Consider the following 24296-nt stretch of genomic DNA (forward strand, 5'->3'; position numbering starts at 1 on the left):
AAGAGGCAAGAGGAAGAACATGTTAATCCCATCCAGAGAACTTGCTCTAGTTTCTGATTAGTGACGGAGAAAGGGGGACTATTGCATAATGGATAGCCCGGTGCTTGTCATCTTAGGATCAAGTGTTTAGAGAGCGGGATTGTGGTTTGCTGAGAACATTCTTTATTCGGTTATCCTAGCTGGTTTCAAGGAGTCACTTGGAAATGTGATCACTGCCTTCTCTTCAAACGTATTAGCCCTGTTTGCATCTCACACCCGGGAGAGATTACGCGTGTGAGCAGTTGCCATAGTGTTTTGGAGCACCACGGTCCTGATGTGAAAGATCTGAGATGGCTCGGGTGCTCTGTGACATTATCTCTCCGGAGCAATGGTGTGTGGAGTTGTGATAACGTATGATGACTTTATTTGCAGGTCAGGAGTTCACCCTGTGGGTGGCACCATGGGGTCAGTTCCAGCTCTTATCGTCATTATTTCTGTCTTAATGTGGTGATGCTGCATGGATGTTATTCTACTATTTTAGAGAGAAATCTTTTCCCCCCTCTCTGTCGTCCTAAAATGCATTCACCACCGCTAATCCTCAAATTAAACCTCCAGTGGTCACACAGTCGCATTCGTTTGAAGACTCCAAGCGAATTCTCTGCAATTATCCTGTTGACAGACATCATTACCATTCCAAAGAGTAATTCTTCTTTACACACCATGATTTTACACAGATGAAGAGTAATAGCTTCTGTAGTAATGGCTTCAAAGCATTTGAAGCTTTAGACTGTAATTGTACTCCTCTTAAACAGACCCAGTGGAACTGACCTGTAGTGCGTGCTAAATGACCCTTAACATCTGTATGATTATATTGGACAGCTGATGGAATAGAGACAGACATGAAGGGAAGAGGAACGGCTATGGCGTGCAATAAAGGGCCCCAGCTGGAGTCAAACGTTGCTGGTATATTGTATCTTCTTACCACCCTTCAGCTATGGTTGAAACAAAACTGCCCCATGTCATTAAAGTAATATGCTTAACGCTACAGCCGGTAACTTTAATAAAAATGACTTTCTGTCATATTTGCTTAAACTGCCACTATATCCTGACAGTAGTACACAAGATGGATAATCTGTGAATAAATCAGGTTCCTCTGCCTCTTTTTAGTCCTAAATGCATTTGCAAGATTCCACTGCGCTTGAAGGAAAACAAGCAATCAGAGCCGAGGAGTCTCTAACGCAGCTGTCAATCACTGCTCTGGAAGATCATGAGCTCGATCTGATCAAACTGTCAAACGAGGCTGCGATGATCCAATATGAATCAACATCCTGTTACTGTATTGCCTTGTTTTTCACTTCACATGTTTGTGAATATAAAATAACGTGGATCTTCTGGCGATGTTCTGCATCCTTGGGGCTCCATAGGGCGAGCTCACTAGCGTTTCCTTTAGCGCCGCCTCCCAGCCCTCGCTCCAGCCTCGTTCTCGGGCTCATTCACGTGAATGGAGGAAGGAAAATAACTCTGGATTTGGCTATTAGTGCATTTAGGACCTAATAATTTAAATAAGGAATATGTAGGTGTTTGTACTTAGTAAAGAGATGAGAGCGGTATCGTTCCTCATCTAACTCTCGGCAAAAAAGCAAATTAGCGTATAGGCCTACCCCAAAAATCTGAACTATTCCTTTAAAGGAAACCCAAGCAGTTCCAATTAAAAGTGTTTTAATAGTAAAAAATATGTGGTAAAGAACAGAGGTATACTGGAAGAATGATCTTTGCACATGAGATATGCTTTAGAAAAAAACTGTTAGTTCAAGTTCAAAGTTCAAATGGAAAAAAAGAAAAAACACTGTCCGTGCCTGCACAGTGCGCAGTAAAGTGAAAAGCGGAAAAGCAGGAATTATTTTACAAAGTGAATGTTTTTACAGGAGATGTATCACACCGCTTACTTCAGTACAGCATGTCCCACAAGTTTGTGTGTGTGCTTGAGCATTATTTTCTGTGTTTATGTGTGTAGCCCCGCACTCACTGTCTCTTGGTATTTAGCAAAAAGTGTGTGATTTTGTGTGAGCCACCCTGTATCTGGCGAGGTGGTCAGACTGACAGATTGTGCTGTATGAGAGCCATCTCCTCAGCTTGGCTGCCTGCGCGTTTCTCCCTCGTTCCTCTCCTTCCTCCCTCCGTCTCATCTCCCTTTTACTGTGCTTCAGTGGTGACCAGCATGGCAAAGGGATATTTTTCCTTCATCTGCCTTATCAAGCCAGCTGTATGGGTAGGGCCTCTCCCTGGATTAAGTCCACTCACCGTTCCATAACTGTAGCTACAATACCCGATGGATCAGCCCTCCAGGTCTGTCTCCATGTGCGCTCCAGCCAAGGAGGTAGCTTGTGACAGGGTGTGAGGTTAAAATGCCAGACATGGCAACGGGCGCTCAGTATGTCCTTGCATTACTCTCCTCCATTAGAGCTGTTCTCACTTTGTGGCTTCATCAGGACTAGTTAGAAAATACACAGATACTGTCGACGAAGGAGAAGAGGGAGCTACTGCTCTGCAGGGGCAGTGATTGTGTGTGTTTCTGTGTGCTGGGAAAATGTTTTCACGCTCATTCTTTGAACTAGAACCTTTGTGACAATGATAGAACGATTTTCAGGCGTATCTTCATTTTGCTCTTTTTAATTTTAAAAACATTTAAGTGGATTTTTCACATCTGATTTTGTTGAATCTAGCCATTTGGACCAAAAAGGCATTTTAAAATTGGCATCATTTGTAATGTGGTATCACACCATGAGCTCCTTGTGGAGAATGGGGTGGAGGGGAGCAGGAGGAGGAGCAGGTTAGAACAGGGGAGTAATGAGCCTTGGCAGGAGGGACAGAAGAAAACCTGGCGCAGACAAAAGGAATACACAGTCCCACACCTCTCAACCCAAACATGGATTCACGTCACCGATTGGGAAATTGAAATCCTGGGGTCGAGGGCAGATAAGGGGGTTTAGGATTCATCAGCTGATCGTTTAGCTCAAGAAAAACAATGCTGGCCCCATTCACGGTGTGACTGAATACCTGCTGTAAACACAAAAAGATCAAATTACTGATACCAACAGCTGGTAGACTCTAGTTATTGTTCTCTCTCCTCCCACTCCATCTCCCAAAATGATCTGGATTACTGTTTTCGCTGGTCCTCTCGATTCCCCACCAGTCGCCTAACTTCTTGTGGACGCAGGCTTATCATCCTATGTTTGTCTTGGCAGTGAATTGGTGCAGCAGCTGGAAGAGCACAATGAATTGGATGCAAACAATTGTGCATGCATGGGAGTGAGCTGAGAGAGAGAGCTCAGCCACAGACTCAGCGGATCTGAGACGCACCAGATTGGTCTGGCTCGTCCAAGCAGTGCATTTCTGATTGGTCCGGGCTACAAAGCTGAAATGTGCCTTTTGTGCCACTGGTCCACAAATCTGACATGCTATAGAAATATCTCTCACTCTTTTTCTCTCTCACGCTAATGAACAGCAGCGCCTCTCTACAGTCACTGATCATTTTCTTATTCGCAAACCTTCATTGATTAATGCCAACCGCCCTGAGACCCGGCTTAGTGGTTATTGCTCTCAGGCTTGGGAGGGGCCACTGATACCCTTAATGAGTCATAAAAGGCGAATAATTATACACTCCAATAGTCTTGACATTGGGTGATATTTCAATATTTGGTCACTCTCTCTCGGAGTCTATTTGCCCACATAGTTGGCACACGCTCAAATGCCCTCAAACACGCATTTGCACAAGTAAACAGAGAAATCTTGACTCTCCAGTCCCATGGTGTGGCCCATGCGGTCGGGATATTTGTGTACAGGCAGGATCCTGCTGCACAGCCTGGAAAAACAAACACGCAGGTCAAACAGAGAGCTCCCAGAATGCACCGTGATTCAGCTCAGCTCACTCACCACCAAAATAAGCATGTTGATTACATAATCAAAACAAGAAGCCCGAATGCCAAAACCACTATAAAATAATAGTCATGCCATCATCCAGAGTGCTGACTCTACATCCTGCCCGTGGTGTTGTTCCATCCTGGGTGGTAATGTTTGCGAGCTGCTATATGAGACTGACTATACTAAATCATGTTGTCTTATATGTGATTATCCACTTGATAATGATAATGTATTGTGTCCTCCCCTAGAGACGGTCAGCACACTCTGAACGAGATGACGGAGGTCTTCGCTTGTTAATTGAGCTATCATAGAGGGGGATAATGCATGCATAGGGCGTCATACTATCTGCCTCTCACACCATCTTTCCCTGGGGTAAATCTGTTCCTCCCTTGTCTCTGAGTCCATTGCCCTCTAAAACACACTGCTTAATTACAGAGCAACAGAGGGAGGAGGTGAGGACAAAGTGGGAGAAACGAGCAAAAGCCAGAAATATGCAAGAGGAAGCTTTAAGCGTGTAGCTAGAGGAGGTAAAATGGGCGCTCGAGAACAGCTGTGCGAAACTGATGCCGGATAGGGAAGCAGCTCATAATTAGGATTGTTTTAGAAGTAGCGTTTCTTAAATTCAATTAATATTTGATTGTGGCTGCACTCTGCGATCCCCCCCCCACTGAACAGGCTCTGACTCTGAGGCAAACACACAATGACTGCACATCAGACATGGCTGAGGATTGACAGGCATGTGGCTCCCAGCTTCCTCCAACAGTCTTCCTCCTTCTTAAAGCGCCTGACAAACCTCATTAAGGGCTGTTCACGCAGGCTCTATTGACATGAGACATACAAAGGAAGGCTCATGTTTTAAACATCGGTTTCCCAAGGTTATATTGCAGAGCCTATACATGGATCTATAGCGCTTTGTGCCGTATGAGCTTTAATGGCATATGTGATGTATGTGTGGTATTTACCATCAGTCCCTCCTGCTGTATTACATGTCGGAGTCTGAGGTGTAAAAAATGATGGGCCCTGTTTTAACAACAGTGGGAATATTATCATTCAGCGCGGACAGATTTTGCACTCCGCCCAACTCCCAGAGCCACGTTGACACCTTTTACTCCTCTGAAATATTGATATAATGTAACAGGCTATTTGCATTGAATATTTTATTCAGTGTCACATTTGCATCTCATAAACGGCTGGTCAGTATTACTGTAGATTACCTTTTGAATTTTAGAAACTTGCATGACTTTGACAGAGTAAGAGCAGAGAAGCAGCAGACGTTTGGGAGAGGAGGGGAGCGTGGAGTTTGTGGGCTGTGAATCGCTTGGGGAAATTCACTGAAAATGTTTCCCGTGTCCTTTTGGCTGCTCCATTTTCCTCTGCTCCTTCTTCTTCTTCTAAACACAGCGCTCTCAGCTCCGTCTCCCACTGTTTATTACACACTGTTTGCAGCAGCACTTTATGTAATGTGCTCCAGACAGATTTGACAGGCTGGATGTGGACCATAAAATACCTCCTCTTAGAGTACTGTCTACAGAGATATCACAAGCCCAGGTACGAGGAGGCTGGGATGTTTAGGTGGACGAGGGGAAAAAAACTGGAATGAAAGCAGAGAGGAGGGGCAGATACACGAGGAAACCATGCAGGAATTTGCACAAAATAAGTTTAATTTTGAATATATGGCTTTCATTTGAGTTAGAATAGAAATATTCTCGAGCAGCAGTTCCTTGACAACTGTCCTGGGACTGATACACACAGTATTGTTTGATGCTCTGGTTCTAGAATAACCTCTTACAGGCTTTAATATGTCTTGAGTGGTTATATTGGAGTGTAGGACCATCTCTGTAGTGCTGACCTGAGGTTATTATTGTGTGCAGTGATGGGGAAGGAAAATCCATGGCGTGCAGCCATTGTTGTGTTGTTTCATTGGTTTGAGGCAGTGCTCGATGCGCCACCTTTTGGGAAGCTGCTTCGCAATCTCATCTGGAGACCTGCATGTTCGTTTAAGCCGATTGTTGAACCACCTGCATAGTCTCCATTTACAGGCATTCTTCCTAGTAAAATTGTAAGGCTGTGCGCATGACTGACTCTGCTTACTGAGGCTCTGTTTGCATTTGGAACCAAAATGCATCTCATCAGATCACCACTAAAATGCCCTAAACACAGGTGTAATTGCACCAACACATAGCTTTGAGGCTTTCCTGGGACTGAATCTCTCAAACAGCATTCAGAGGGGGTCAGTGATCCAAGTGACTGCACACTCAACGTAACGTGAAAGCAAGGGCCGTGGGGTCATCTTCAACTTTGTACAACACACATACGGCACGACAAGTTGTTTGTTTGTGGCAGAGAGCATGGGCAGTGCTTTGAAGTGGATTCATGGGGGGGGGGGGGGGGGGGGGGGGGGTATCAAACAGCCTTTCTCGTCTCTGTGGCTGAGCATAAATGTGTTTTTCTGTTCAGCAGCGGTTGCAGTTTCCCCACAGACAAAATCACATGCGAGCCAGGAAGGGGACGTAGTCCCTTTTAGACTTTTAAAGATTTGCAGCTCAATCTAGACTCATTCTGGATACTGTTGGTCTGAACAGGGCACGAGACACATGTGGAAGAGCTGTTCTCTCACAGGATTATGGGCCACCAGCCACAACAATAAAGCCAAGTAGGATTTATCAGAATCCCGGCCAGCTGGAAAAACTTAGAAATAATATGTATTTGTTCTTATCAAACTATAACCCATTTGGCAATCATTGCTGTCAGCGACAAAGTGCAAAACGATTCAGAGTTTTTTTTAGGGGGGAAATTATTGATATGAGCAAGCTAATGAAAATCTCTGAGCATCTGTAGGCCTGCGTGCTCATGCTCGCTCACTGTCTTTCTCCAAACCAGGCTGCACGGCCACAGCAAGCCAATCGCGTGGTCTCTTCTCCCCCTCCAGCCTCCAGCCTGCCAGTCCCCAACTAGCACAGCCTTGAGGTAGGACATGCTGGCAGTCCTAACATGCTCTGGCCTAAACCTATTTTGGGTGCTTTTTGAGCAATGGTTTGCACAATGCCAGATGCAGGATGGAGTGACACTTCAGCCCTCTCTCCTACATTTAATTTCATCATCCATTCATGACCACTGGACCATACATCACGCAATAACATTGTGCAAGTGGCACTTGCCAGTTCACCAGCCGCTGGAGACAAGGGGTCGAAGGTCCAAAAGGGAAGCTCAAATCTTTGTATGTGCCATTCTTCCTCCTCTCCGGTCCCTTCCTCCACGACTGTCAGCCCACATAGGAATCCTCCAGGACAGCCTGGTGAATCACCCTGCATCACCAGGCTAAGCACTGCACATGTTCCAACAATTTCACAAACAAGCATGGACATATACCCACACACAAATACCCTCCCTCAACCTGGCATTTCATCTGTGCGTCAATTAGTGTTTTTGAAATGGTACAGTGCCAGCCACTTCATGCACAGCCATTAGATAACTGTCAGTGATCTGTGTAAAACCAAACCATTAACTTGTGAATAGCCACTGATTTTCAAATAGAAGTGGTGTGTTAAGTCACTAATTGTCCACAAAGCACTTAAGTGCCCGATCCAATATGTATTTTACTTTTTTGACTTAATTAAATTGTTTTTTATGTAAGAGAGCCTGTGATATAATGAAACATATTATTTAACCTCGCTAGCAGCTCTGTGAGGCTGTACTCCGGCACAGCGGTTCTTTGAGCTAAATGCTAACGCCAGCATGCACACATGACAAAGCTAACATGCTGATTTGTAGCAGGTACTGTGTTAGCATGCTAACATTTTCTAATTAGCTGAGACTGATGTAAATGTCATTATTTTTACAAGTATTTGGTCATAAACCAAACTATTGAACATAGTAACATTTTGATGGCGGTTTCATAGCAATCCATTCAATAGTTGACTCACCATACTGCTAGCATGGCTAAACATGTTCTCTGAACTTTCTTCACGGAACTGAAACAATTCTAACCAAACTAGGCCACTGAGGGGATTTCTTTTTGGAAAGAAACAAAAAAAAGAGCTCTGTTCAATACAACCTTATTATCTCTACTAATCTAACAGAAACTCGTTGTTTCTTCCTGGATAGCTTCGTGTTCTCAAGAGCCCCTCAATCGGCTTAAAGGTCAGGTTGCATACAAATCACACAATCGCCCTGTTTGTCCTTTTCGTAATTTAACAGACCTCATAGAGACTTAGGGCTGAGAGGCTGCCTCAAAAGCATCAGCTATTCTTTGCCAACTCCCATTACTCATTATGAGAATTATAGCTCTCTTGAAGAGTAAATCAACCACGGATCATGTTAGTTCTGCCGTTTTGTTTTTCCTTCCAATGACAATAAATAAGGCTCGTAATGCCAGATAGATTGTTTGTGACAACGTACTGTACTTTGCATGTGCCCTGTTCAGGCGTTGGCCAGCGAACACAGCCCCCTGAGCTCTCAAGCTGGCACTGAGTAAATTGAGAAAGCGATGGAAAACAAAACTCCAACCATGCTTTCTACACTTAATCATATTTTTTGTAGTAGAAAAACACTGTGCTTCTCATTATTACCCTGCCAAAGAGACACTTAACATGATTTCCAGTAATAACTCAAATCTCCTCTCTTTTTCACTCTCTAGCCTGAACTCACGCTCCCTCAATTATTTCCCCCCTCAGCTACGCCTGCAATAGTTAGTCAAATGACATCCTTGTCATGATGTAAGGGTGATAATGTCAAGTGGGTTTGAGAGCCGCGTGTGTGTGTCACTCTGCTTAATGGCAGTAGCCAAGCCTGCCATTTGTTCTCTGCGGCCCTGCCAGCCAGATGGGCTACGATCTCCGTATTGGTTGACGTGACAAACAGTGACATCCTACTTGGTACTGCAGGTATTATGGCAACTCCTGAACTCTGAGGTGATATTGTCTGCTGCAACAGCAGCAACAAGGTCATATCGCCACAACAGCTACTATTAATATGCATGTGAGTAAGAATTAAGACTATTACAGTATGGAGCAAGGCTAAAATGTCCTCAGGTGTAGTGTAATTGAGTTAACGTGATGGGAAAATTACAGGCTGCTCCCAGCAGAAGTGAAGGCCACGAGGACCGGTAGTTGTGGAAAACTATATTTCCCATGAGCCCTTGACTGTATCCTGCTGCAAGCGAGCAGCTGCATGGCACCGTCAATATGTCTCAGTCTGCTGGGTACTACCGAGCTGTAAATTGTTGACAGTTATACAAGCCAACACATCGATGGCTGCAACAGACGGAAGTGCTGAATGCCCGTCAGTCCAAGATGACACCGTGCTTATGAAGAGCAAATTATGTTAATACAGACCTGGCTCTCTACAAAAAGTAAAACTTCATTCTGGGGAACATGACGCATATTCAATTTTAGTATTGATTATTAAATGTGTTTTTTGGAAGAAACCCATGAGTCAGAGGAAGCTTATATATGTTATAGGATATATTTCATTACTTTAATTTGTCCTTCCAGTGACATTGGCCGATGCTAATGAGAGTTATTTTCTGTGGTGTCGGTCCAGCTGGACTCTGAAAGGGGTATTTAAATCTCCTCCTGACACTGAGCCAATGTAGTGTCTTCCCCCGGGGCCTACGCTCAGTCCACAGCACTGAAGAGGACCGGATCGCTCAGACCATAGTGGAGCCTTACCGTTAATGCACAGCGGCTGACGGGAAATGTCACCTGGTGAGAAAAGTGGTCACTGGAGAGATGAGATTCTATTTTCCATTTGATGAGAGCAGCAGCCACTGAACAAATATAATGCTCCCCGAAGAGGAGTTACTCTCTTCTCCCTCTGCACTCACAATGTAAATGCAGCCTGTTGCAAACACAAAAACAATACCAGGCTCATTAATTCCCTCACTTAGCTGTCGTGCACTTGTACATCCTCCCCTCGTCAGGGCTCCTGACACCAGTCGTGAGAAGGTTGTGGTCAGAGGCGAGGCAAGTGATCAGTCATCACACCAGCCGAGGGTACAAGTTAGTCAGTGTGAGGGTTTGAGAAACCCTTTGCATCTGCATGTCTGCTCCTTGGAGAAAGAATATTGGCAGACATGCAGATGCAAAGACTGACATGCACGGATGGCATCAGGTCACGAGAGATCTGTCTTTTAGTGGCTTTTTTATGGAGTCTTAAGAGATATGACTTCAGCTGTGTTTGTGAACGAGTCAGTACTCTAACCTCTAGCTAGAGACGAGGGTTTGCCATGTCCGGGGTTTTTACTACCTGGTCTGTCCGGACAGGTAATGAAGGGCTTTTTTACAAGCAGTCTCTAATTGATTAATGAAGACGGTAAAGATGGAGGCCTCCAGGTGGTCATGAATCTGTATTAATTCATTAATGACAAACTGAGACCGTATTGCTTTTTCACATGAACTTTGCTTGGTAGATGTGTGTCTGTTTTGGTTGTGTATAATCCTGTAGACGTCTTAAAATAAGCCCATTGTGTAGTTGCGTGGTGTTTGATGAGATTTTATAAAACCATAACGGAGATGCCGGGACTAGGCTGCTTCACTGTAATTTAGCTGTCATTCAATTAAAGTTGCACTTGTCCTGCCAATACTTTAATTACACCCTCAATAATTGTTTTCCCATTTTTGATGGAACGAGAATATTTAGGCTGATATTTTTATGTGAAGAGAGGCACGGGAATTTGGACATGGATACAAAAACGCACAAGTATCCACACACACATACATAAACACACATACCATGAATGCATTTGACTCTGCCCTGTATCCTTAGGCAAATACAATTGACTTTGACTTGGATTAGATTTTATAATGCCACCCACATGATACATCTGGAGCATCCGAGACCTCTTTGTCTTGCTTGATGTCACCAGCAGTGAGCTGATGATGTGGGCAGAAGGGGACTGTAGGCCTGTATGCATATGCACAAGCTTCACAAATTGCTCCTCAATAGCATTACAGTTGAGTCCCTCTTCCCTCACTCCCACTCTGCTTTTTCCTGCACTGTTCTCTCTCCACTTTCTTGGTTCCTTCACATCGCTAAAGCGCATGTGTTCCCACTCATGTCACTGTGCTTAAGCAGTGTCAAGTGGAAGAGTATGTGTTTTAGTGTTTGCAATTTTGAGAACATGCAATTATTCCCTTTTTTTTGTCCGTAACCGAAACACAACTTTCAATGCAGATGGTGAAGGTGATAGAACAATGAATTAGAGGTGACTGTACATTAGAGCACGGATGACAAGAAGGTGATAGAAAGTGGACATTGATGGGGTTGTAGGAAGTCAGAGGAGCCAGGCAAAATGTTTGGCACAACTCACAAGACTATTACCATTTTGGGCCTTGATGAATATATCCATCCATTAGCTATAGCCACTTATTCTAAATGGTGGGGTTGGAGAGGCTGGGGACAGAGAGCTCAGCTAAACTATTAGCACCACTTTCTCTCTCTTGAAACGCTCCGAGCCTCGAATCACAGTCTGTCAGAGTGTCAAGTTGGAGCTATACTCCCTCAGTTGTGGCACCCGACAACACTGCAAGATGACATGTTTTTGCTGTTTTGATGCAATGCAGCCTGGGTCTCCAGCTGTGTGGTGTTGGTATTGGAGCAGTGAGGTGAGGCTCTGCTCCTGGTCGGAGGAGGAGCCGCTGCTTTCCATTTCCCACTTCCCACCGGAGGTCGAAGGCAGCAACAAAGCCAGATCTGGTTCTATCCGAGGCGGCAACCAGCTCTTAAAGCTAATGCTAGCTTAATTAGCTAGCTAACTATAAGGTCAAATCAGCCAGTGACAGCTCTCATCTCAGACAGCTAAATCTACCACTGTGTTACATCAAGGACAAATTGTTCCAAAAATGACTATGAATTTCATTTGATAAAACAGGAAGCTTGACAGGAATAGCAACAGTAACAAAGGAAGGGAGGGCTTAGTGAATGATCTGGTAGAGCAGGGGTCACTGATAGGCGGACCACGGTCCGGATCCGGACCCAGACACCATTATATCTGGAACCGATAGATAATTGAGAATTATTACATTTTGACCGAGCACTTCTTTTTTAACCGGTGCAGCTTTTCTATCATTTACGGCACTCCAGGAAACACACCGACCAATTGCATGTGTTGTATGTAAATCATCTCACGTGATGCTACTCAGTCAATCAAATATGTGTGTTCTGATAAACCTCCCGACTCCAGTAAGATTTACACACACGATAGAGACGGCGACAGACCGAGTAGTCGGAGAATAGAACGTGAGTCAAAGAAGTTATTTCACATGCCGTTCTCCAAAAAGAGAAAAGTGGTCAGTGAGACCAGAGACTTTAAACAAATGGACAGACTCTTATGTTAATTCTTCCCACTGGCAGTTTAAAACCATTATGTCTCATATGTTCAGAGACCACGACGATTATTAAAAGCGGCAATGTGAAGCACCACTACGAGACAAAGCACACACTTACCCACCCAAATCCGAAATGAAGTCACAGAAAATAAACAGTTTAAGAGTCCGATATGATCAGACTCCTAACACATTAATTCACTGTCCAACAATGATGTTAACAGAGAGAATAGAGCTGAAACAAGTGGTTTAATAACCACAGATAAGGTCCCTGCACACTAATTTCTCTTTTTAGAAGATGAGAAAAATATAATATGGTTTTCTTGGTTGACATCACTTCACCCTGAATGAACTGAATTTAAAGCTGCAGGGCAATTCAGTGAATTATTATTTATAATTCATCCAGTTCAATTTGAAAGATATTATTGAACTGAACTTTGTTGAATTTGTTGACTTTTAATTCAATGCCCCTGCATTAGAGTAATAATGAACATACTGAAATGGTTGGAAAGGAGGAGACACCAGACGAAAAAGTGAGGAGCTGTTTTATTGTGAACCCTAACCTTGCTCACAAGAAATAAAATAGGCTGTATATAGGCAATTTAATGCCCCTGAACCTGGAATAATATTAGTCATGGTTGACTTAGTTTACAGCTCCCAAGCTCATTACTGAGATGGACACTACTCTAACTCCAGAGTATCAACAGCCACCATGTGGACTTAAGTCAATAAAGTCAAGGGCATCAGTGGGACTGGTGAGTAATAGGCTGTTTTTAACCGTGTGAGGAAGCCATAACCCCAAGAAGCTCTGGGGCCACTAAATGGGAGGAGCTCATTCAGCTTGATCAGGTTTCTAGAATATATACCAGTCATTTGTTCCAGTGCACTGCAGCGACAGGAGGTGAAAGTGGGAAGAGTACTTAAAAAAAGGGGGAAAAGGTGAAAGTCAAGAGGTACTTCTTCGTAGGATTTTTTTATTTTCTTCAATCCCGACAGATCTGGCACGCTCAAAGGCACCTAAATGTGCAATTAGCTGCAAACTGCACTGACAGATGTGCACCGCTAAAATGTAATCCAGGCAGGCAGATGAGTTAGCCTCTTGTAAAGTAGTGTTTTCGAATCATCTGGTGATATATGACTCTAATCCATTTTTAATGTGTGTTTGATGCGAGGTAGGAGGGGCACTTACAAATTGGAAAACAAGTGGGCCTGTGTGGAAGCATGAGGAGAGTGTCCATGGTAAATGTGTTCAGTCCTTCTTGTGGCTTACATATGAAAGTCATCAATTTCAATCTGAGCAGTTAATTCAGTCTTTCTGAGGCAGAGCTGTGGGGAGACAATTATGGCAGAGACACTGATAGATTATGTGATAGATCAAGACCGTGCTTGGTGCATAAATATCCAGACAAAGGACATAAAAAAAAGAGATGTAACCAAAATGTTATCTTTATCACTCATTTAATGATTTAATTAAAAGTAGATACTATTCATATATCACAGAGATCACAGCAATAAAATTAGCTCAATACTAATGTGTTGATTTCAGTTTCTGGAAACTAGGGCTTCACAATTGATACAGAAACATACAACATACCAATATCACAACATTTTCAACTGGCTGCATTTTTTTTTATGAAGGGGCGAGGCTCTAAGAAAAGGATAATCTGTAGAAAAAGAGGTTGCCAAAAAAGGTGTTGTAAAATAGTTCAGAAGGGATCAAACAGAGCTGATTCTGTATGTGCCTCTTTAAATATGCAGAAAAGAAGCATATTCAGTAATCACACATTCATTATGTCATTTTGACAGTCTAATGCAGCCCGACTTACTAAGCTATTCAGCCTATTCATTGAGCATCATATTGTGAGCCAGAAACGGTTGTTTTTCACAGACACTCCTGAGTATTTACCATTAGAATACAGATGATAAGAAAAATGTTTTATTTATGTGGGTATTATATTTGTTGACGCTTAAATAATTACATAAAATGGTCTACGCCAAAGGATATTTTAGCCGTATTACAGACTCATAAATATACATTTATGAGATGTAGTATTTGCCCAAGTTACATAAGAACATGGATATGCTGGACAAAAATAGCATCTGAAGTTATTTTTCATATAGTTTATCTATTTGGCAGAGTCAGAAAAATACTGCACTTGATTTTGTTCCCTTGTAACTATATTAAAACATTATCACAGCTTCCGTTGACTTACATCAAGTGTCCAGATCTTGTTGGCTTTTATGGGTGATTCACCCCTTCAGTGTCAGAGGTGCTAATAAGATGATGGTGCCATTATAGGTGACACCAGGCATGTGTCACATGACGTCTTGCTGGTCCGACTCCAGCCCGGCTTGTCACCGGGCTGAGATGGATCTTATCCCTCCTCTGAGAGCAGACAGAACGTGGGTGGCAGTCCTCTTACCCTCGCTGTGAAACAGCCTCTGTGACAGCACAGCAGTGCTGCAGCTGAGCCACAGGGTGCATATAGGGACAGAGGACAGGCAAAGCTCCCTGTAGCCTACAGGGGATGCAAGAGACACTCACTCACACCACAGGTGCTCTCCACCTGTCAACATTTCACTGGTTGCTCCACACATCCCTGTAATTTGCAGCACATGGGGCTCTGGTGTCCATTGTGGACTGGGATTTCTAAGTGGTTTTAAAGGACCATACCAGAATTGTCCCCCCATGTAGTGAAAATTGCATAAACTCAACATTACCATCAATTTGTAAAAAAATGTTTAGGTAAATAGATGTTCCCTATACCTTCCAATTTGCTTTTGACCTTTGCTGCCAACTTGCTTGAGATAGCTTGATCATCACAAAGAACATTACGTTTGTCTCTCAAATGTACCGCCGCATGATGATGTAACAATAAGTGGTGGTGGTAAGCACTGACGTCCAAGAATTTGTGAGAATTCCCTGCCAAAATCAAACTCGGGAACAAAAACAATAATTAAACAGGAATGGGTTTTCAAGATCATGTTAATTTGTAGCATCTTTCATTTAAAAAAAAAAAAAAAAGATACAGTAAAGGATGCCTTAGCAATTGAAAGCACCAACCTGCAAAGCTTTGCTAAACAGTTTCTGATCTTCCAATAACATACAGTAAGTTTAATAAGAATGAGAGGTGACTGAATCTCTACCAAAGTATTCATAAGTAAATAAAGAGTAAATAAAACTAAAGTAAATACAAATTAGTATCTGTCTGTGAAGCTGCACCGTCCACTGAGAATCTACTGAGCCCAACAACATGCTAACAAACTTTACAAAAGGTTTAGAAAACATTCCTGACTTGCTCTACAGTTCCCAGACCTTGTGAACAACCATGTGTTAAAATGAAGCATGATTTTGCAACTGTAGATCAGTTTAGAGGAGAATTGACTACCCAATGCCCAATGGTACATTCGATCAAACAGCTGTGGGACGGTTTCACAATGATGTCTGTATGGAGGAGAGACCTGTCAATCATCTGTCATACATCCCACTTGAAATGACGTTCTGTCTCTAGCAAATGCATTTCGAGGCTTGCCAGACTGTCTGGCTTTGCAACAACAGTAAAAGGGCTAAAACATGCTAAAACAACCGCTCTGGCCACAACTCTGGTAGCAACCACTTAGGCTCATTGTGGGAAATGGCACCTCGTCACTTTATTCGACAATGACATTTCCCTAAAACCATCGTAATTAGTAATTTGATCCACAATGTTACGCTCTCCCTCCACAAATTATTTTGTGCAACTGAGCAACGGGGAAATATTTAGATTGAGCATCTTGAAAATGATGTGCTGTTTTATCACCATTCAAATCTTTTTCCTAGAGAAATAACTGCAAATCAAAAGCAACAAGCTGCAGCGTAGAACTGAGCCAGAAGGTAGATGGAAGCAATTCGAAACACTCAGTATCACAATATAACTGGATGGAAGTAACATTTTGCCGTTGCACACAGATTGCTCCTCAGAGGGGACGGACCGTAAAGACATCTGAGTGACATCGGAGGGTTACCCCAGCAGCAGCTCAGTTATAAAGAGGGCAGAACCCAGACTCCAGCACAAGGAGGGGGGGCACTTTGAAGTGGCGATTAGGCTGCAAGCTTTGCACCCAGAGCTTCCGAGGCACTGCCCTCTACACCTCAGACAGAGCATAAAGATGCAGTGTGGCAGCTTTGCTGACTGGACGCTGCTCCAGTTCCGCCTGTCCAATTAGCAATCTCTTCTACCCCCGAGGACTGGTCCCTTTCTGCTTGGCTTAGCTCGCTGCATGTGGCCCGGATCACCTACATGCACAGTCCCACTCTGTGCAGCCACAGTAATGCTTGTTGTACTTAATGCCGCTATGCACTAAGAGCACTCCATGATAAAGACTGTGTGCTTTTTCCTGCTATAGCTCTGCCTCTGCGTTACCCATAAATGTCCACATTTAACCTCAGCACGACTTGGTCTTTGTTGTCCCCTTCAGTGAGCTCATTTACGCCAACGTTGCCACCACTCACCCCAGTGCATTTCCTCTTTTATGTGCATATAAAAGAGATAGCCACTGCAATCTGAAACAAATAAGAGACTTTCAAGTTCAAGAGTGCTCTGACTTCTAAAGGCTTCTGATCAAAGGGTGCAATGGCTTGTTCGGCTCACTTGTCAGTTTTAGCGAGTCGTGCCATTTTAGATGGGATTCGTCATCTTCGGTTGGAAGTATTTTTCAGTCCTTACCTCATTAAATATAGTGAAGATCACTATATGTTGCATTAGCAGTTATTTAACAACCAGTAAAATTGTTTCTGCATCCAAACACGGTTTCATCTTTCACTTTACTAATGCGTCACCTGTTTGAGTATTTCAAGCTGAAAGTTGTTTTGTTCAAGGGGGGAAGATAAATTGAATTTGCTGAGTGCTGTGTGTGTAGTGCAGCCTTCTCTTTCTCTAATGATGCCTCTCTTTCTCCGCTGCCATAGTGCGGAAGATTTGCATATCTCCCTAATACCTCAACGCAGTCTATTTCCTGCCTTTTATTCCTCCGCACTGCTTCTCTGTAGCTTCTAAAAAAAAGGAAGTTATATTCCATGAAGTGGAAATCCAGCTCTCTATTTACTGAGTGCCGTAACGTGGTCTCTGTGGATGCTGCATTATATTTGGAGGCTTTTTACTCCCTCAGCTGTCATGACTGACACAGATCATAAAGCATACCACCCTTCACCCCACCCCCGATCTTCACAAAGCACACAGGACGTGGGGCCTTACATCAGCTGCTGGCTTTCACAGATCCACCTGACTCTCTAAGCCCTTCAGGAATATAAACATCCATCACTGAGTCACTTAGCACTGGATGCTACCATAGATGCCCTTAGCTGGAGACCAGTTTCTTATTCAAGATCTATTGCTACCTTTGCTGATGTCATGGTATTTAATGGACTCAACTTTATTGACCTCTCTATGATTCTACAGTAACAGAGTATATAGCCTGCGTCTATTTCTGAACATCTATGAATAGTGATATTCATCATTCAGGAGCTGGCTGTGTTTCACTGATCCTCTCATGCTCCGGAGGGCATGGACGGGCCTTTTTACCATTAGCAGTCTCTTTGACTGTAGATAAATAATGGTAGGGGTCACTTGTAACAACTACTACGCTGATTATACTCCAAGATCACATCAGTCAAGTCGGATCGAGTGTTGTCCAGTCTGGAGCAGTTGCTGTTGTCAGGAGATGATGTTTGAGATGTTGAGAATTTTTGTTTTATTAATCGGGGAAGCACCTATCACAAGTGACTTCTACTGAGCACCTGCCTGAGAGGAGATGTTGTAGGATACAGACTGGGTTGACTCGTGTTTCTTATTCTGTGCACCTCACACTAACTCCTTTAATACAGGAGAGCATAAAGGGGTTTATTGATACATTGTCGCTTGATTAAAACAAAAGGACATTGAATTATAAATTGTGACTTAAACATAATATATGAAGCATGGAAGCACTGCCACCATGTTAACATAGGAAACAAGGAGGAAGAATCCACCTTAAGAGGCATCGCAGGAAACGGTCATTGGCAGCTGAATTTACAGCCCTTTCCAGATTCCCATGGTGGTTATAAATATGATTCTTTCTTTCATTGTTATGACTGAAATCAGGACAATGAACATAGGAACAGTGGAGGGGATTAACAAGACCATTTTTCTTGGTTTTACTGAAGACCGCTGAAGTTCACTCACCTCCATCTCTCCCTGCAAAGTCTGCAGTCTCTGCAGTCTCCATCCACAACCATTGTGCCATTCCCACACACGTTTCCGTGCAAATGCACAAAGTAAATGGTTCATTTGTTACAGTCACACTCTAGAATGTGCGTTATAATGGGATTTTAAAGGACGGTCTAACAGTAGAAGTCTAATCATCATCTACCTGTCATTAAATTTGCTGTCCACGGCTATTTTATACGAACTCTCTTTTCTCACTGCAAGTGGCCTCAGGTGTCACATCGACTATAAAAATGTAGTCGAGGCTGAGGGAAGACTGTGGAATACAGTGCTGATCCCGTTCTTATTTTCCATATGAAACAAGTTCACTCCCCACTGTTCCTGCTTTTGGAGCTAGTCAGTTCCCAGAGGACATGGCGGGGTGGAGAATAAAGCAGAGATCCAATGGAGGAGTGAGATGAAAAGGCCAGTTGTGACAAGCAAAGGAAGGGAAGGAGAAAGCAATTGGGGAGAAGCATAGAAGACAAACCCAGTTATTGAAAGGAAAGCATGTGTGCTTCTCCGTGTTTGTCACTCAGCAGTGTGAAAATGCTTCCTGACACCCGTTTATCACTGTATATTTAGGAATGAAAATTGTTAGAAGGAAATCATGAATTTGAACACATTAGCATCCTCCCCGCTGTGCAAATATCAAAGCTCAATGAAGCTTTATATCCTCGTCCTCTAAAGTGAAGGCCGTTGAATTGTTTAAATGTGTGCAACTTGGAGCTCAAAGTGCTCACGAGTTTAGATCCACTTATTGTAATAGTATCATGTAAACAGACACAGGCGCACAGGTGCAGCTGTGAATTGTCTCTCACACACACACACACACACACACACACACACACACACACACACACACACACACACACACACACACACACACACACACACTCTCTCTCAGCAAAAGATGATGTTTTTTTATAACTCTCATCCAGAGCCACCTCTCTCACTGGGCATCTACTGATACCCATTAATCATGAGCTCTCTTGTATTGTCAGCCAAGCCTCCTCTCTTCTCTCCTCTCCTCCTCCCTCCCTTCTCTTTCAGCCTGTCAGTTAACAAGCTGTGACACCATGACAGTGATGTGTGTGCAACTGAGTGATGCCTGGCTGCAGCCCTTATTGGAAAGATATTGAAATGCTCCAGCATGAAGGGGGTAGTGATGAAATTGTATTTCTCAGCTCCTTATGACAGAATGTAAAAATGGCAGCTTTGCAGGCTTTTCAATTAGGCTGGGAGGGAGGGCTTTATTTTGGGTCGACAACATGATTCACTTTGACATACAATCAGCTCCGTAGCAGAAAATCCCATGTTTTTTATTTTACACACAGCGAAGAAAAGGTAACTATGTATGTAAATAACAGCATCACTCATTTTTCATTGTAATTTGTGTGTGCAGGCTCCGTGTCCCTCAGTGTGTTCCTGGTCTCCCTCGCAGTGACAGTGTGTGCTGTTTGGCTGGTGGCTCTTTGTGGCGTCTGTGGTTGGTGTCAACGCAAGCTGGTGAGTTTGAACACGCACACGCACACGAGCTTCATTAACAGATACTGTACATGTACTGTAGTCACGTTTGTTAATACTAACATGCTTTGTCTGCTGTGATTGGACTTGAAAGAGACACTTTGGTGCATTGGAGAAACAACAATGTGGGCAAATATTATGAAAAGCTGTTCAAATATTATGCTTGTTGAACGATGAAAAACAAAATTAACATAGTGTGAAAATACGAGTAATTGTCCTATATTCAAAAGTAGGCTATATAAGTATAAGCAGCAGAATGAACTTAAAGTATTATAAAGAAAAGTACTTACTCGACAGAAAAGTTACCTCTGTGTAGCACCACCTGCTGGCAGTAGACAGAGGTGTGGTTTTAGTGGTATTGAGTAACTAATGAATATAGTACTAGATTGATGCATGATCCATTTCTGATTTACTTATCATTATTATACAATTTAAGGTAATTGGCTGGTTATAATTATTTCAAAATAGTGTTTTAATTGTGCAAGTCATGAGGGCTTGAGAGCCACAGGTGCAATGTCAAGTTGTCCCGAGTGTGGGAAAACAACACTGCGAATGCCCAAAACAATTGGTAATGAAAGTGGATGGCAACAATGTAATGCCATGTGGGTCTGATTGTCTGCTGCAATTTGATTGTTTGCCGTGTACTGTCGCCATTGTCAGACCAAGGTATTTATTGTATCTAGATGATTACAATAGTTACCCACAGGTCACGAAAACATGCGAAAACCCTTGAGAGACTCGCTGCCCGATGACTCAACATGACCTTAACCAAAGATACTTTAAGACAGAGATGACTCATTATAAGCTCCGCCAATGTTTTCAAATGGTATACACTTCCTGTCTCCTAAGTGGACGTGGTCATGGCGTGTTCGCTTATTCTCCCCATCCCCACACCTTGTTTGTCAAGTGTTGTGAATGTGCATGGATAAAAGCATAATGGGTTATAGTTGCATCAAGTAATTATATTTCTGTTTGCTGACATAAGATATTTACACAGCTAATGGCCATATTTAGCATTATGAAAATGTATTAGTCGCCATGTTACTCCAGTAGCCCAGAATGACCAAACCAAACACTACCTATCGCCTTTTACCTGAAGGCCACCGTAGTTCTCCAACAAGCTTGTGAAACTGCATGCGTTAGCGTGAGCCGCAGAGTGCACGCCAGCTGCTGTCTGACTTCCGTTACTTCAGTAAAGTAGTGTTTACTCCTAGGGTTATTTTAATAACGGCGTTGCCACGGTTTAGCAGCCCAGGTTCCTGCAGTCTTGGAAAGGGATGATTAAGCAGAGCGGTATTCAGTTAGTTGCCTAACTCCAACTATCTCGCGAGAGTTTCGCAACATTCGGGACGCGACGGTAGTGAGGATAGTAACTGCGGTCACCATGAACGATGTGGATTATCTTCTTCAACACAAATATGAAAGTCTGCTCTTTGAAGAAAAATGTTTAGATTAAACACCTTTTTGCCCACCTGCCAACCCGATACTGTTATAAACGAAACCGCTTATATAATATTTTACGTGGAATGGTTCTCCAGGTAAAATGGATAACTAACGGAGTGTTGTCGGAGTGATATTGGAGTGTGTGTGTGTGCCTGAGCTATGTGAAATGATAGAAAAGACAATAAGAAAGTACATAAATGAAAGGGCAAATAACATAAATTACAAAATATTAACATCCGTATACATGTGCATTTAACGCAATAACAAAAATGTTAATAAAGTCAGGGGCAGTATCGTCCACTGCCAGGTGTAGCTGGTTTTAATGTTTTATTGCAGTCCAAGGCCCCCATAAAGATCACTAGATACATCTGGGTAGCCTGGAGTTTATTCATGAAACAACGCTCTGCTACACACATTGTCGTTCGTTCTTTAAACTGAATGTTTGTACTTCTGTGAAATATCGGATAATTTGACCTATTTGGGCCCCAAACTTTTACCATATGAGAAATTTAGAGGAGAACTGCATCTTTGGTGAAACTGCTAATAATTCATGTGCATCTGAAACACGACCAGGTGGCCCAACTAGACACTGATTTAATCTGTAATAATATATGTACAATTTATCACATGTTTTTATGTTTTTTACTTATTCCCATTTAATGCTACCTTACACTTCTACTCCATTACATTCATTTGGCAACGTTAGTTACTCGTTATTTTGCAGATTCATTCAAAATATAAATCAACTAATACCATGTAATGTATTATTATTATAGATATGCTTCTCTGCAGCATTAAATATTTGATATTAGGCCCACCATTACAAGTTGCAACATTAATGATGCTTCCACATTAATTCATCACTAAATATAATTCAACGTGATAATATACATGATTCTGAAATGCATATTTTCACACTGTGGCGATGTGCTTGAAAATTGTACATAACAGCAGTATCTATTTACTGTCCACGACGGCATGTTGCTGTAAACACGGGCCACGGTTGCATCAGTGTCCACACAACTACAACAGTGCAGACACTAACTACTTAATCTCTCAGACAGACACAGCTCCAACATCAGTAAACTGTGCTGATACAGCATCAGGACCAGTCCACTCATTGATGAGGAACAGAACACTGATTAAGCATACTGACCTCTAACAGAGGGCATGTCATTGTGATTACATGCTATAAAAGGTGATTGATTAAAGAGAGGCAACCACTCATTAGGCAGACAGAGCTGTGAGGCTGAGTGCCACTTCACTTGACTGATTTCTTTTAGATTTGCATGCCTTTAAAGTTAATTGATTTCTGATTCCTCTTGTGCTTGTACAACCCAGGAACACAGGTCACCTGCTTCGAGTTTAATGTTGGCTCGAACTTGTTTCAGCTCACCATTGCACTGCTGTGAAACTTATTGGTCCACAGATGGCAGGGTTTGGCATTGCAGTAGGCTCTGCACACCACACGCCTCTCTACATTATGACATTTGCATTGCTTGAATCCCTAGAAGGTGACTGTAAGCCGTTATAATGTGTATGAACCAGGGAGGAAAGGGTTCTTTGGTCCTCTCCGGAGCACTGCTCTAAGTGTAAATGGCACAATTTCCATCCTGTGACTGAGTCGTGCAGCAGCTACAGAGCAGGGGCGGACTGGGATAGGGTGACGATCTGTTGGCCATATGACCCTATGACGGCCACTATCAACCGCATCCTCACACACAAGATGATGTGCTTCTATCTCAGTGGAGCTGCTGTTTGTGCATGTCTTATTTTGTCTTTCCTATCAGTGCATCTTGCCCCGGCTATACTTCAGGGTGTGTGTTTAATGTGTTTGCTGGTGGTGGGTAAAACAGAGTGGCATTAAGATGTTAATTAAACCCTTTGAAGTCTTTAGACCGCTTAATTTGGGGAAAAATGTCAGCCGGCCACTGGTGTGTGAAACCACATTAAACACAGCTGCTTAATGTACAAAATAATTAAGTGTGACTGAGATAAACTGCAGTCCTTTCTATGGTGATGAATGTGTTACTGATGGTGCGCTACACTTTGACAAAGCCTAAATACTAGTCGTCGTGTTGATCATTTTCTCACATTAACATCCACATCCGTAAGGTGTGATGATTTCTATATGTGACTAACAACCGCGCGGCAGCTATACAATCTGTTTGTGCTGCTGAAACTGTCTCCGCTCCCTCACTTCCCTTGATCTCGGTTGTTTTCCATGGTAGCACTATATTCCCTGTACGCATGATTAGAATGTATATACAGTATGATTTGCATAAACACGGCTACTTTCAACTGACACACCTTATTATAGATGCGTATCTCGTACGCTTTGAATTCACACAGGCTGATTGTCTATGCATAACTGTGCTTTCATTAGGTAAAAAGTGCTCAGTGGTTAATGCTCATTTTACATAAAGCTACCACAAGCCAGGCCACGTCCAAAACTTTCGTTTATGATCTTTGCGAGTGTACTCTTTGACAGTGTCAGCTTTCATAAGAACAAATGTTTGCCTCAAGCTTCACGTGTCAGTTGCGAGTGGGCCCATGCCAGTTTTGGTTATGATTCATAGGTTAATAGACAAGACATTTTGGGTGAGTGTTGCTTTTGGTGTTTTAGCTTTGGCAACCAGTGTGATGGGTTTTATTTTAAAAGTCCTCATGTGCGGCCATCCTGAAGCCTCCCACCTGCTTGGCTTTCTGTTATCTAAGCCCCCCGGAAAAACTGTGCAATGAATGCTATAGTCCCCTTCTGCTGCCTGCTCAGTCCGCTTGCTTGTTGCTGCTTATAGATGCATCAGCGTGACATTTTTAGAATATGTGCTCAGCCAATAATATTTTTATAAATGTCTTCACGTTTTTTTACTCAGGTTTC

At 42.9% G+C, this 24296-nt stretch overlaps 1 protein-coding gene across 1 annotated transcript in view; it reads left to right on the forward strand.

Annotated features, from left to right (window-relative positions):
- syt7a (synaptotagmin VIIa) overlaps window positions 1-24296 on the forward strand; it is a gene marked incomplete at both ends in the record, with an annotated part of 60789 nt that overhangs the window by 5673 nt on the left and 30820 nt on the right. Inside the window, one exon of the mRNA XM_079162425.1 lies at window positions 19851-19954. Within this exon, the coding sequence (XP_079018551.1) occupies window positions 19851-19954 (104 nt within the window). The remainder of the gene's footprint in view (window positions 1-19850; window positions 19955-24296) is intronic.

The sequence above is a fragment of the Pholis gunnellus genome (assembly GCF_910591455.1).
Source record: "Pholis gunnellus genome assembly, chromosome: 7".
Classification (NCBI taxonomy): Eukaryota; Metazoa; Chordata; class Actinopteri; order Perciformes; family Pholidae; genus Pholis; species Pholis gunnellus.